This window comes from Denticeps clupeoides, unplaced genomic scaffold (assembly GCF_900700375.1).
Source record: "Denticeps clupeoides unplaced genomic scaffold, fDenClu1.1, whole genome shotgun sequence".
Lineage (NCBI taxonomy): Eukaryota > Metazoa > Chordata > Actinopteri > Clupeiformes > Denticipitidae > Denticeps > Denticeps clupeoides.
This window is the reverse complement of record NW_021629785.1, coordinates 73,982-85,889: the sequence shown is the minus strand read 5'-3', so window position 1 is coordinate 85,889 and position 11,908 is coordinate 73,982. Positions and strand designations below refer to the sequence as shown.

General features: G+C 41.1%; 3 protein-coding genes across 3 annotated transcripts; all 3 read right to left on the bottom strand.

Moving 5' to 3' along the window:
• Positions 1–926: 926 nt before the first annotated feature.
• LOC114774280 (speckle-type POZ protein-like) lies at positions 927–2,886 on the bottom strand. Its single transcript, XM_028966216.1, has 8 exons — positions 2,860–2,886; positions 2,578–2,696; positions 2,338–2,471; positions 2,078–2,205; positions 1,661–1,823; positions 1,460–1,515; positions 1,231–1,353; positions 927–1,073 (listed from the first exon to the last, which is right to left on the bottom strand). Exons 1-8 carry the CDS (start codon positions 2,884–2,886, stop codon positions 927–929), a joined length of 897 nt encoding a protein of 298 aa, XP_028822049.1.
• A 5,890-nt stretch (positions 2,887–8,776) lies between these two features.
• Positions 8,777–9,589, bottom strand: LOC114774279 (speckle-type POZ protein-like). Its single transcript, XM_028966215.1, has 4 exons — positions 9,518–9,589; positions 9,317–9,372; positions 9,088–9,210; positions 8,777–8,923 (listed from the first exon to the last, which is right to left on the bottom strand). The coding sequence occupies exons 2-4, from the start codon at positions 9,347–9,349 to the stop codon at positions 8,777–8,779; spliced, it is 303 nt and encodes a 100-aa protein (XP_028822048.1). The 5' UTR covers positions 9,350–9,372; positions 9,518–9,589.
• A 5-nt stretch (positions 9,590–9,594) lies between these two features.
• On the bottom strand, positions 9,595–10,258 carry LOC114774290 (speckle-type POZ protein A-like). The gene is made up of 3 exons (XM_028966225.1): positions 10,195–10,258; positions 9,935–10,062; positions 9,595–9,680 (listed from the first exon to the last, which is right to left on the bottom strand). Exons 1-3 carry the CDS (start codon positions 10,229–10,231, stop codon positions 9,603–9,605), a joined length of 243 nt encoding a protein of 80 aa, XP_028822058.1. The 5' UTR covers positions 10,232–10,258; the 3' UTR covers positions 9,595–9,602.
• Positions 10,259–11,908: the final 1,650 nt, after the last annotated feature.

Below are 11,908 nucleotides of genomic sequence, written 5' to 3'. Positions count from 1 at the left end.
CACCGTGGCCAGCCTAGTGTGAGACTGGATGTTGGTGCTCAGGGTAAGTGTAGTAAAATTTAAATCGTGTATGTAATGGTGTAATTACTAAACAAATTAAAATATAATAAAAAATAAACAAAGAAACAAATGAAGCAGTTGATCTTTCTGGTTCCTTTGGTCCTTTGGATCAGGGTTTTCCTGTGTGGGAACAAATGGATTCCTAACATAAAATAGGTTTCTACCCGGCCTAAAAATACTGTTTTTAATAATATTTTAAAATATGTTTAATGGTGTTTTTTAAATGACTTATAACTAATAAAGCACATTGGTTTCCTACTCCATTTTTCCAAACAAATGCATACTAATAGAATAACTGTTGGAATAGAATTAGCAGAAAAGCAGAACTTCTTTACCTGGTTTGTCAGGTACAATAAGATCCAGTCCATCTGCTGTGGGGTGTCCTGGATGAGTCCATACAGCATACTGATGAGTTTGATCCATCCATCCATCCATCCATCCAGCTGGCTGTCCTGGTCCTAAAATATACAAATGTACATTTGACTACAATAACATCTCTACTCTATAAATATCTACTCTACTGAACAGAAAATCATAAGACATACTTTAACTGATCATCTGGTTCTAAAACCTTACAGCATCTACATTTTTTACAAGTAAGTACACTGTGGTAAGAAATTAAAGAAGTTAAAAAAGCCTCTGGCGTTTAACTGGCAGTTCGCTGGCCTCAGCCAGGGAACTATACAAATCCACTATAAGGTTTGGATGGTCTTGCGTCAGGATCATCAACCCCGTTGGTCTTCATAACCGCTTCAGCATTACTACAACAAAAGACATAAATAATGAATTTAGATTTGGATGAATAATTATTCTACTCGAGTACATGCTGTGGAGATTTGAGATCAGGATGTAGATGGAATTGTCATTTACAAGTTGATGAAGGTGAGGGCATCTTGTTTCAAGTGCCGGGCTCGGTAGAGGTCGCCCAGAATCAGGTTCTCTGCAGCACTGGCTACATCGAGTCTGCTGCAAAGTGCATCCTCACAGATGAGCTTTAGATGATCCAAGCAGTGCTGAGGGGAAGAAAGAGAGAGAGTTACACATAGTGCTATAACCTGGAGATGTGCTCTGTGTGCGCTGATAGTGAGGGGTGAGCCTGAGAAAGTTATAGTAATCAATAATAGAAACCATCATCTCTTTGTTTTGAAGGTGGATGTGTGCACGAGCTACCATGTCTGCTGCAGCAATGAGCTTTGAGGCCATCTGGTGAACGTTGGGAGATGTTCCGGTGTAGATATACGTAATCATCTCCTCCAAGATGTCGGCCTCCATATCCTTGATGTCCACGCGGCCCTAGAGGGGAAAGCATAACTTAAAAACACTGCTGTAATAAACTGTAAGAGAAAAAGTGGTGTTTAGACTGATCAGCTGAGATATATGGGAAAGACGATTGACTCACCGTTTGGTTCTCTTTCGTGTTATTCATAAACATGCTATGAAAGACGGGACAGCGGGCTGATAAGAGACACAGAAAGAGAGGAGTCAGTATTAGATCAATTTCTGCCTAGAAGTATACTAATTGTCAATATTCTAGCAAATACACTGTGAGTCTCTGTGTTTTTTCTTCTATTAATATATTTTCACGTGGCGACTGTGTTACCTGCTAGGATGGCTTTGTGGGCCTTAAACTCTTGACCAGCCACAGACAGGATGCAGTCAGAATGCAACGATGTGTTCCACAGCTCTCGAAGCTCCTCTGCCATGTTGGGTTCCTGCTTCTTCACCTGTGGCGTGGAGGCGTCCGGATCAATCTCCACTGTAAACTGCAACAATCCAACTCAGCAGTTAGTACAGTCCAGCTACAGAAACTGACACTTAAACACACACAAGCTGAGGATATAATAAAAATGTCTGCAATTCGATTTATACAAACTAACAGAATCCCGCTGATGTTTTAGAAAGACACAGCAGCTTCAGACAATCACGGTGCAACAGTTCATCTTTACATCGACCAGACAGATCATGTTTACTGACACCAGTCACATGGGAAACCAATGTGGCAGCCAATGAGACTTACTTCACAGGTGAGGGTGAGCGTGTCATCCTTTAAGAACCCCAAGTCGTCATCCAGGATGTCACTCCTGTGTACGAAGTCTGGGAATCCTAGCTTGTCGTTCTCATACATCCTGGTGTCGTACTGATTTACTGTAACACAGCAACACACAGACAGGTCATCGCAGCGCTGCAGTCCAGCATTAAAATAATATACAATCATCTGTGTTTACAGATCGTTTTTATCAGAAAATAGTTTGTCTTAAACAGACAAGGTAAACTTACCCAAGGAAAATTCCTCCTGTCCCTCGGCATTGAGCATGGCTAGTTTACAACTAACCCGCACACCTCTGTCTGACCAGAACGAGATAGAATGACAGGTAGCTCTCGTAGTCAGGCTCCACGCCATTGGGGAACAACTGCAGACACCTGAGAATGCAGAGAGGAAGGAAGGAGTGAGAAAATGATCAGCTCCCAGAAAAACGAATGAAGAACTTCAAATGAAGAACTAAGACCAACACCTACCATTGCAGATCTCCACTGGGGTTGGAAATTGTGGAGCTCATGATGGGGACACCATTCACATCGTCAGCAAAGCTGAAGCTGCTGATGGTCCAGACGTATGAATATTTGTCCACTTGGCGCTGAGAGGGCAAATTGTATATATTTTGTCATTCGTTTGCACATTTATTTAACAAATCAAGCAGCAGATCTCAACACAGTTCACTGCAACAACAGAGAGGGAGTGAGCAATGCATTCTAAAATATACAGACAATTATGTATTTGCCTCACAGATGTGCACATACCTGAGTGTGGTCGTAGCTTAGGGCCATTTTGAGGATCTAATGAATCCTTCAGTGGTCCCTCTCAGGTCTCTCCCTTGCTGGAATCTCTCTCAGGTCTCTCCCTCGCTGGAATCTCTCTCAGGTCTCTCCCTCGCTGGAATCTCTCTCTGTAGAATCTCTTGCAGGAATCACTGTTCAGGAATCTCTGAAGAATAGTCTCTGATCACTAATAATCTGCAATGATGGAGAAAATGACATTGACAAAACACACTCATAGAAATACAGGCTGTGATGGTGTAACTTGAGGGGACACTGAAAACATCTATTCGCTGTATCTACACTTGTTTGTTCATTTTTACACACTCTACAGAGTTTTGAAACGTGAATGTGAAACGTGAAGATGAGCAGACCTCTGGGTTTTGAGCACAATAAACATTCGTCTCGCGTCCTTTGAAGCACCTCTTACCACTAAATCGCGCTAAACTCAAATCGCTCACAGGTTGATATTTATTTGGCTTCGAGTCTCTCTGCAAGTTAATGGCAGTTGTTTCAATAAATAAAACTTCCAAAACACGAGCCCTGCCGATCAAGTGAAAATTATGCTCGTTCTGATGCTTTTATCGTCGATAGTTTTGCTCTCAAAACACAAAGAGGTGACTTGGGAAGTAGAGCGAGTTTACAGGCTAGCCAGCCCGCTAATGCTAATACCATCTCAAATTTTGTTGGTACTCACCAAAAGTGCTGCCGCTCAGTGCTGTTTTATGTTGAAACTGAGTAGAATTCACATGATTTGTGTTTATAAAACGCGGTTACTATGACAACGACTCTATACGTCCTTCACAACAAAACAACCTGTAATTGTATTATATTATATATAAAGGAGAACAAGATAAAACTAAAAGTTCTCATGTTGATCATATACTGTCAAGGAAAACAAAAGCCATATTTTAGGATGAGGGGTTGACATTTTTATAAAAATTAAGCTCAAGCACAAGGCGTTGTAACAAATTGACGGTTGCCAGATTGTAGTGAATAACTCTTTTTATTTTATTTGCGTCCCATTTGTTCACATACGACTGCACATCCTGAAAATTAAAGTGCAGAATCTTTATTGTGTTGTTTATTTTGGTTGAATAGTGACATTGGTGCCCGTAAAATGTAATTAAACATCCCGGAAACTAGAGCAAACACGCAAGAACTGGCAACCCAGATTGTAGCGTGCACCCTGACTGTCTTTGTAGTTTTTGTTTTGCTCGAATTCTCTTTTTGATGGCACTTTTGAACCGGACCCAATAAAAATGTTGCACTGGAGTGCTCCTTTCGGCAGTGGTCGTTCTTTTTTACTTCACAATGAGGATCAGAGAGGGTTTTCCTCACCAGACTGAAGTAATGGCACTGAAAATATATCAGTTGTAGAGCTGATATTATAATAGTAACCCTATACTAATATTACTGGTCAGGTAAAAAGGAGGTGAACATGAAGCAGGATCAGGCAAGGAAAAGGCTGGCAGAAACCAGGGACAAAATCTCATGATGAGCAGACGTCCAAACAAAATGTGCTTGTTTTCATAATGTTTTTTTGTTGCTGACATTGTGTCAAGAAGTTAACTTTACTACCATCTGTTCATGAATAATAGTATTGAAGGCGCTATGAGTAGAAGCTGGACGTTCTGTTCAATATGAGGGTGTGCAGGGTGCGTTCCCTGAAGTTGAGATGGCACCCAGAGGCAAGCAGGTGAGGTAAAGTTGGAAATCACACCCTCTGTAGATCTGTTAGAACCTGGTCATTCAGTGCTGGTGCTGCAGCCTGGTGCCTTTGAGATGGTTTTAACCTCATAGCGTGCATAGATTAGATGAAGATCATCTGGAAGCAAGGGGTCAGAATGCTGCATCCGCAGTGGGGGCGATTTTTCATAAGCGATGCAGTGCCATCAACACCCGCGACAACAGTCTTTGTGCATACTGTCTCTTTGCATCCTTAATTCCCAAATGAAGACAGCTCCTCACCACTGCATAGGCTGCAGAGTCCCCAGATGTGAATGCAGCATCCCGTGTAGTGAACGTACGTCCCCTGCCAGTCCAGGCATCTGAGTCAAATGCATTTTGAAGGTGTTTAAGTGTTTAACTGTTTCATACTCAATACGCTTGTTTATTTAGTTGATGACTGTGTCTGTGTAATCTGTGTGGATTTTGATCTGCAAACACTGTCAGTGTTGCTGAACATATGGTTGCAGACTTAGATTCTGTTGCTTTTTGCCACAAGAGGGCAGTTGAAGATCAAAAAACATATCCACATTTCATTAACACTCAACATTAATAAAATTAAGCTCACATGGGTCAACCATCTGAGATTTTAAGATAAAAGATGCCAGATTTTAGGGACACTCCTTGTTGGGATTATTATTATTAATAAAATGATCACACAAACCAAGTGAGCTCCTTCTTCATCAGCTTTGCGCAAAGGGGAGAGAGAGACCTCAGTTTCCTGCACAGTTCTCTCTTTCTCTCTCCACGTCTGCTCAGCTTCTTTTATTTGAGTACACGTACATGAGTACAGGAATCCACTCAGTACATGCAATCTAAAATAAGTGGTCACAGAGAGGGTCTTAAAGCAGTGTTTCAATCTCAGACCCAAACATCATTATGTTGAACACTATCCAGAACTGACTAGGTGTTTTGGACCTCTTGTTCACCTATGGACCATGACGTTTGAGGGAAAGCATCATTTCAAAAGGGTGATACAAAGTATTTAAAAAATGTTTTTCAGACCCCACGTACAGCCTCAAATGTCCCCTCTGTTCATGTTGCAATCCTTCCTCAAAACTTTATTTATCTTGACTTTTTGGAGTTAACTGAACTTATTTACAGTGGTCAGAATAGTGAGATTCTGCAGGAGTTAGAAGCTTATCTGTCTGGCTTGTCTGCAGCAGATCGCATGCATGTTATTGGGCTAATTCAGTCACATGCTGCTTTGTTCTCTGACACCCCTGTAGGTACGTCTCTCATGTAACATGATGTTGACGTTGATGGTCATGCTCCCATCAGGCAGCACCCGTATCGGCTGAATCCAACAAAACTGTAAGATGGTACATCGCAGGAACATGATGTTTCTGTGCTTTTGTTTTGCATGGAGATTCAACACCTCCGTTTTCCATATCTTTGTCAAATGGCAAGAGGTGTGAAATGCCTGCCACAGGTTCTTGTGATACCCCGCCCTGCCTTTGTCTGCCCCAAACGGGAGACCACGGGGGGCAGGACTAGACAGAAACAACACATTCTGATTGGTCGGTGACAACTTCCTGTGGGCCAAATGTATAAAGGATTGTTCACTTGTGGTCAGGGACTTTCTTTATCTTTTCTATTGGAAGCTGAGGGAAATTTTCCCATCAGTAACTGAGTCTTTCCTATTTCACCTATTTTTCTCATGGCTTCTCTCTCTTTCTCTCTCTCTCTCCCTTTACTCTTTCGTTTCATCTTGGCTTTCTCTGTAATATTGGTACCTTTTTACATACAATATTCACATGTAAGTGCAATAATAATTTACTGGTGTTAATAAATTAGAAACTGCTCATCCTTTTAACCTCTATTGTGCCATGCCTCTTTCTGCCAGGTAACATCAAGTTGGAGTGGTTTGAATACAGTGCTTTTGTAAGTAGAGAGAGAGAGTTTTTTTACTCCACTCTCCCCAGTTTTTACAAAGCGAACAGTGATGCAGTCTGAGGTGAACTTGTTGGAGAACAAGCTGGCTGTGTAGAGTTAGTGGCTGTGGAGTAGTCCGTGCCTACTGGTCCCTAAGCCTGACAAGACATTTTGGTTCCGTACTGATTACAGAAAGGTTAATGCGGTAACTAAGCCAGATTCATTTCCATGAGGAAGAAGGAATAGGGTGGAAATACACAAGACAGATGCCCTGTTTGCAGTAGCCATCGACTCTGTGCTTCTTCGTGGCCTGACTGCTTTGTTTGTCTTTGTGTCGAGATTTAATTGTATGTCTTTCTGTTTATTAAAAATTGGTACCGTTTCTTTCCCTCTTTCCTTGTTGTTTACGTTCCTGTCCTAAACCAGGACGTAACAGACCAGAGAATTGTGTTTCTCATATTCTGAGCGCCCTCCAGGTGCCTTTGGTCAAACTCCAGGCGGGCTGCCATGTGCCTTTTACTAAGGAGTGGTTTAGTAGGCCATTATTATTTTGTGTTCACTGGGACCTTAAAGTAAGTGGTACCCTGTATGACATTGTAGTCTCCCTAGTGTCTTATGTTGTAAACTTTTAGTCCAAAAATAACTGATCTCCAAGACATTTTTGAGAGAATGAATCACACAGTCCAGAAAAAGGGAATAAAAAGGTTTTTATTTCTATTAATGTAAATTTACAATAAGGTATACTGTAATAAACTAACATTTAAAACAGGGTATGTTCAAGTGTATTGTAATGGTGTGTGTGTATTAATAAAATAAATGACAATAATATTAAAATGAATGAATGAATAAAATAAAACAGTGGTGGAGTGGTTAGTAAGATGGAAAGCAGGATCTGATGTCCTGTGTGGTAAAGACTTGCCACGGTGTCGCCCCGGACCAACATCTTGGCCACTCCACCACCCCCCACTCTGGGGACAAAGTTTTGTCTGTTTTTTTACACAACACCATGGCCAGTCTAGTGTTAGACTGGATGTTTGTGTGTTCAGGATAGGTGTTGTAAAATGTTGTGTGTGTAAATTATGTAATAAATGACCAAATAAAATAAAAAACACATAAACAAAATCAACACAAATAATCAAATAAACAAAAATAAATAAACAAAGAGACAAAGTAACAGTACATTAATAAATTAATAGACAGATACACAGACGCATAGACAGACAGACAGACAGATAGTGCTAGAGTGGTTAGTAAGAAGGAGAGCAGGATTTGATCTCCTGCGTGGTAAAGACTTGCCACGGTGTCGCCCCGGACCAACGTCTTGGCCACTCCACCACCCCCCGCTCTGGGGACAAAGTTTTCTCTGTTTTTTACACAACACCGTGGCCAGCCTAGTGTGAGACTGGATGTTGGTGCTCAGGATAAGTGTAGTAAAATTTAAATCGTGTATGTAATGGTGTAATTACTAAACAAATTAAAATATAATAAAAAATAAACAAAGAAACAAATGAAGCAGTTGATCTTTCTGGTTCCTTTGGTCCTTTGGATCAGGGTTTTCCTGTGTGGGAACAAATGGATTCCTAACATAAAATAGGTTTCTACCCGGCCTAAAAATACTGTTTTTAATAATATTTTTAAATATTTTTAAGGGTGTTTTTTAAATGACTTATAACTAATAAAGCACATTGGTTTCCTACTCCATTTTTCCAAACAAATGCATACTAATAGAATAACTGTTGGAATAGAATTAGCAGAAAAGCAGAACTTCTTTACCTGGTTTGTCAGGTACAATAAGATCCAGTCCATCTGCTGTGGGGTGTCCTGGATGAGTCCATACAGCATACTGATGAGTTTGATCCATCCATCCATCCATCCAGCTGGCTGTCCTGGTCCTAAAATATACAAATGTACATTTGACTACAATAACATCTCTACTCTATAAATATCTACTCTACTGAACAGAAAATCATAAGACATACTTTAACTGATCATCTGGTTCTAAAACCTTACAGCATCTACATTTTTTACAAGTAAGTACACTGTGGTAAGAAATTAAAGAAGTTAAAAAAGCCTCTGGCGTTTAACTGGCGGTTCGCTGGCCTCAGCCAGGGAACTATACAAATCCACTATAAGGTTTGGATGGTCTTGCGTCGGGATCATCCACCCGTTGGTCTTCATAACCGCTTCAGCATTACTACAACAAAAGACATAAATAATGAATTTAGATTTGGATAAATAATTATTCTACTAGAGTACATGCTGTGGAGATTTGAGATCAGGATGTAGATGGAATTGTCATTTACAAGTTGATGAAGGTGAGGGCATCTTGTTTCAAGTGCCGGGCTCGGTAGAGGTCGCCCAGAATCAGGTTCTCTGCAGCACTGGCTACGTCGAGTCTGCTGCAAAGTGCATCCTCACAGATGAGCTTTAGATGATCCAAGCAGTGCTGAGGGGAAGAAAGAGAGAGAGTTACACATAGTGCTATAACCTGGAGATGTGCTCTGTGTGCGCTGATAGTGAGGGGTTAAGAGTGAGTCTGAGAAAGTTATAGTAATCAATGATAGAAACCATCATCTCTTTGTTTTGAAGGTGGATGTGTGCACGAGCTACCATGTCTGCTGCAGCAATGAGCTTTGAGGCCATCTGGTGAACGTTGGGAGATGTTCCGGTGTAGATATACGTAATCATCTCCTCCAAGATGTCGGCCTCCATATCCTTGATGTCCACGCGGCCCTAGAGGGGAAAGCATAACCTAAAAACACTGCTGTAATAAACTGTAAGAGAAAAAGTGGTGTTTAGACTGATCAGCTGAGATATATGGGAAAGACGATTGACTCACCGTTTGGTTCTCTTTCGTGTTATTCATAAACATGCTATGAAAGACGGGACAGCGGGCTGATAAGAGACACAGAAAGAGAGGAGTCAGTATTAGATCAATTTCTGCCTAGAAGTATACTAATTGTCAATATTCTAGCAAATACACTGTGAGTCTCTGTGTTTTTTCTTCTATTAATATATTTTCACGTGGCGACTGTTTTACCTGCTAGGATGGCTTTGTGGGCCTTAAACTCTTGACCAGCCACAGACAGGATGCAGTCAGAATGCAACGATGTGTCCCACAGCTCTCAAAGCTCCTCTGCCATGTTGGGTTCCTGCTTCTTCACCTGTGGCGTGGAGGCGTCCGGATCAATCTCCACTGTAAACTGCAACAATCCAACTCAGCAGTTAGTACAGTCCAGCTACAGAAACTGACACTTAAACACACACAAGCTGAGGATATAATAAAAATGTCTGCAATTCGATTTATACAAACTAACAGAATCCCGCTGATGTTTTTGAAAGACACAGCAGCTTCAGACAATCACGGTGCAACAGTTCATCTTTACATCGACCAGACAGATCATGTTTACTGACACCAGTCACATGGGAAACCAATGTGGCAGCCAATGAGACTTACTTCACAGGTGAGGGTGAGCGTGTCATCCTTTAAGAACCCCAAGTCGTCATCCAGGATGTCACTCCTGTGTACGAAGTCTGGGAATCCTAGCTTGTCGTTCTCATACATCCTGGTGTCGTACTGATTTACTGTAACACAGAAACACACAGACAGGTCATCTCAGCGCTGCAGTCCAGCATTAAAATAATATACAATCATCTGTGTTTACAGATCGTTTTTATCAGAAAATAGTTTGTCTTAAACAAACAAGGTAAACTTACCCAAGGAAAATTCCTCCTGTCCCTCGGCATTGAGCATGGCTAGTTTACAACTAACCCGCACACCTCTGTCTGACCAGAACGAGATAGAATGACAGGTAGCTCTCGTAGTCAGGCTCCATGCCATTGGGGAACAACTGCAGACACCTGAGAATGCAGAGAGGAAGGAAGGAGTGAGAAAATGATCAGCTCCCAGAAAAACGAATGAAGAACTTCAAATGAAGAACTAAGACCAACACCTACCATTGCAGATCTCCACTGGGGTTGGAAATTGTGGAGCTCATGATGGGGACACCATTCACATCGTCAGCAAAGCTGAAGCTGCTGATGGTCCAGACGTATGAATATTTGTCCACTTGGCGCTGAGAGGGCAAATTGTATATATTTTGTCATTCGTTTGCACATTTATTTAACAAATCAAGCAGCAGATCTCAACACAGTTCACTGCAACAACAGAGAGGGAGTGAGCAATGCATTCTAAAATATACAGACAATTATGTATTTGCCTCACAGATGTGCACATACCTGAGTGTGGTCGTAGCTGAGGGCCATTTTGAGGATCTAATGAATCCTTCAGTGGTCCCTCTCAGGTCTCTCCCTTGCTGGAATCTCTCTCAGGTCTCTCCCTCGCTGGAATCTCTCTCTGTAGAATCTCTTGCAGGAATCACTGTTCAGGAATCTCTGAAGAATAGTCTCTGATCACTAATAATCTGCAATGATGGAGAAAATGACATTGACAAAACACACTCATAGAAATACAGGCTGTGATGGTGTAACTTGAGGGGACACTGAAAACATCTATTCGCTGTATCTACACTTGTTTGTTCATTTTTACACACTCTACAGAGTTTTGAAACGTGAATGTGAAACGTGAAGATGAGCAGACCTCTGGGTTTTGAGCACAATAAACATTCGTCTCGCGTCCTTTGAAGCACCTCTTACCACTAAATCGCGCTAAACTCAAATCGCTCACAGGTTGATATTTATTTGGCTTCGAGTCTCTCTGCAAGTTAATGGCAGTTGTTTCAATAAATAAAACTTCCAAAACACGAGCCCTGCCAATCAAGTGAAAATTATGCTCGTTCTGATGCTTTTATCGTCGATAGTTTTGCTCTCCAAACACAAAGAGGTGACTTGGGAAGTAGAGCGAGTTTACAGGCTAGCCAGCCCGCTAATGCTAATACCATCTCACATTTTGTTGGTACTCACCAAAAAAGCTGCCGCTCCGTGCTGTTTTTTGTTGAAACTGAGTAGAATTCACATGATTTGTGTTTATAAAACGCGGTTACTATGACAACGACTCTATACGTCCTTCACAACAAAACAACCTGTAATTGTATTATATTATATATAAAGGAGAACAAGATAAAACTAAAAGTTCTCATGTTGATCATATACTGTCAAGGAAAACAAAAGCCATATTTTAGGATGAGGGGTTGACATTTTTATAAAAATGAAGCTCAAGCACAAGGCGTTGTAACAAATTGACGGTTGCCAGATTGTAGTGAATAACTCTTTTTTATTTTATTTGCGTCACATTTGTTCACATACGTCTGCACATCCTGAAAATTAAAGTGCAGAATCTTTATTGTGTTGTTTATTTTGGTTGAATAGTGACATTGGTGCCCGTAAAATGTAATTAAACATCCCGGAAACTAGAGCAAACACGCAAGAACTGGCAACCCAGATTGTAGCGTGCACCCTGACTGTCTTTGTA

What these genes read in the sequence shown, in the direction of transcription:
- LOC114774280 (XM_028966216.1), bottom strand. Translation starts at nt 2,886, where the DNA reads ATGGCCCTAAGCTACGACCACACTCAG. An exon ending in CCCAGTGGAGATCTGCAATG is followed by an intron (nt 2,472 to 2,577) that starts GTAGGTGTTGGT and finishes AGGTGTCTGCAG; the next exon opens with TTGTTCCCCAATGGCGTGGA. An exon ending in ACACGAAAGAGAACCAAACG is followed by an intron (nt 1,354 to 1,459) that starts GTGAGTCAATCG and finishes TTTCCCCTCTAG; the next exon opens with GGCCGCGTGGACATCAAGGA.
- LOC114774279 (XM_028966215.1), bottom strand. Translation starts at nt 9,349, where the DNA reads ATGTTTATGAATAACACGAAAGAGAACCAAACG. An exon ending in ACACGAAAGAGAACCAAACG is followed by an intron (nt 9,211 to 9,316) that starts GTGAGTCAATCG and finishes TTTCCCCTCTAG; the next exon opens with GGCCGCGTGGACATCAAGGA. An exon ending in TCATTGCTGCAGCAGACATG is followed by an intron (nt 8,924 to 9,087) that starts GTAGCTCGTGCA and finishes TCTTCCCCTCAG; the next exon opens with CACTGCTTGGATCATCTAAA.
- LOC114774290 (XM_028966225.1), bottom strand. Translation starts at nt 10,231, where the DNA reads ATGCTCAATGCCGAGGGACAGGAGGAATTTTCCTTGG. An exon ending in ACAGGAGGAATTTTCCTTGG is followed by an intron (nt 10,063 to 10,194) that starts GTAAGTTTACCT and finishes TCTGTGTTACAG; the next exon opens with TAAATCAGTACGACACCAGG. An exon ending in CGCTCACCCTCACCTGTGAA is followed by an intron (nt 9,681 to 9,934) that starts GTAAGTCTCATT and finishes GGATTGTTGCAG; the next exon opens with TTTACAGTGGAGATTGATCC.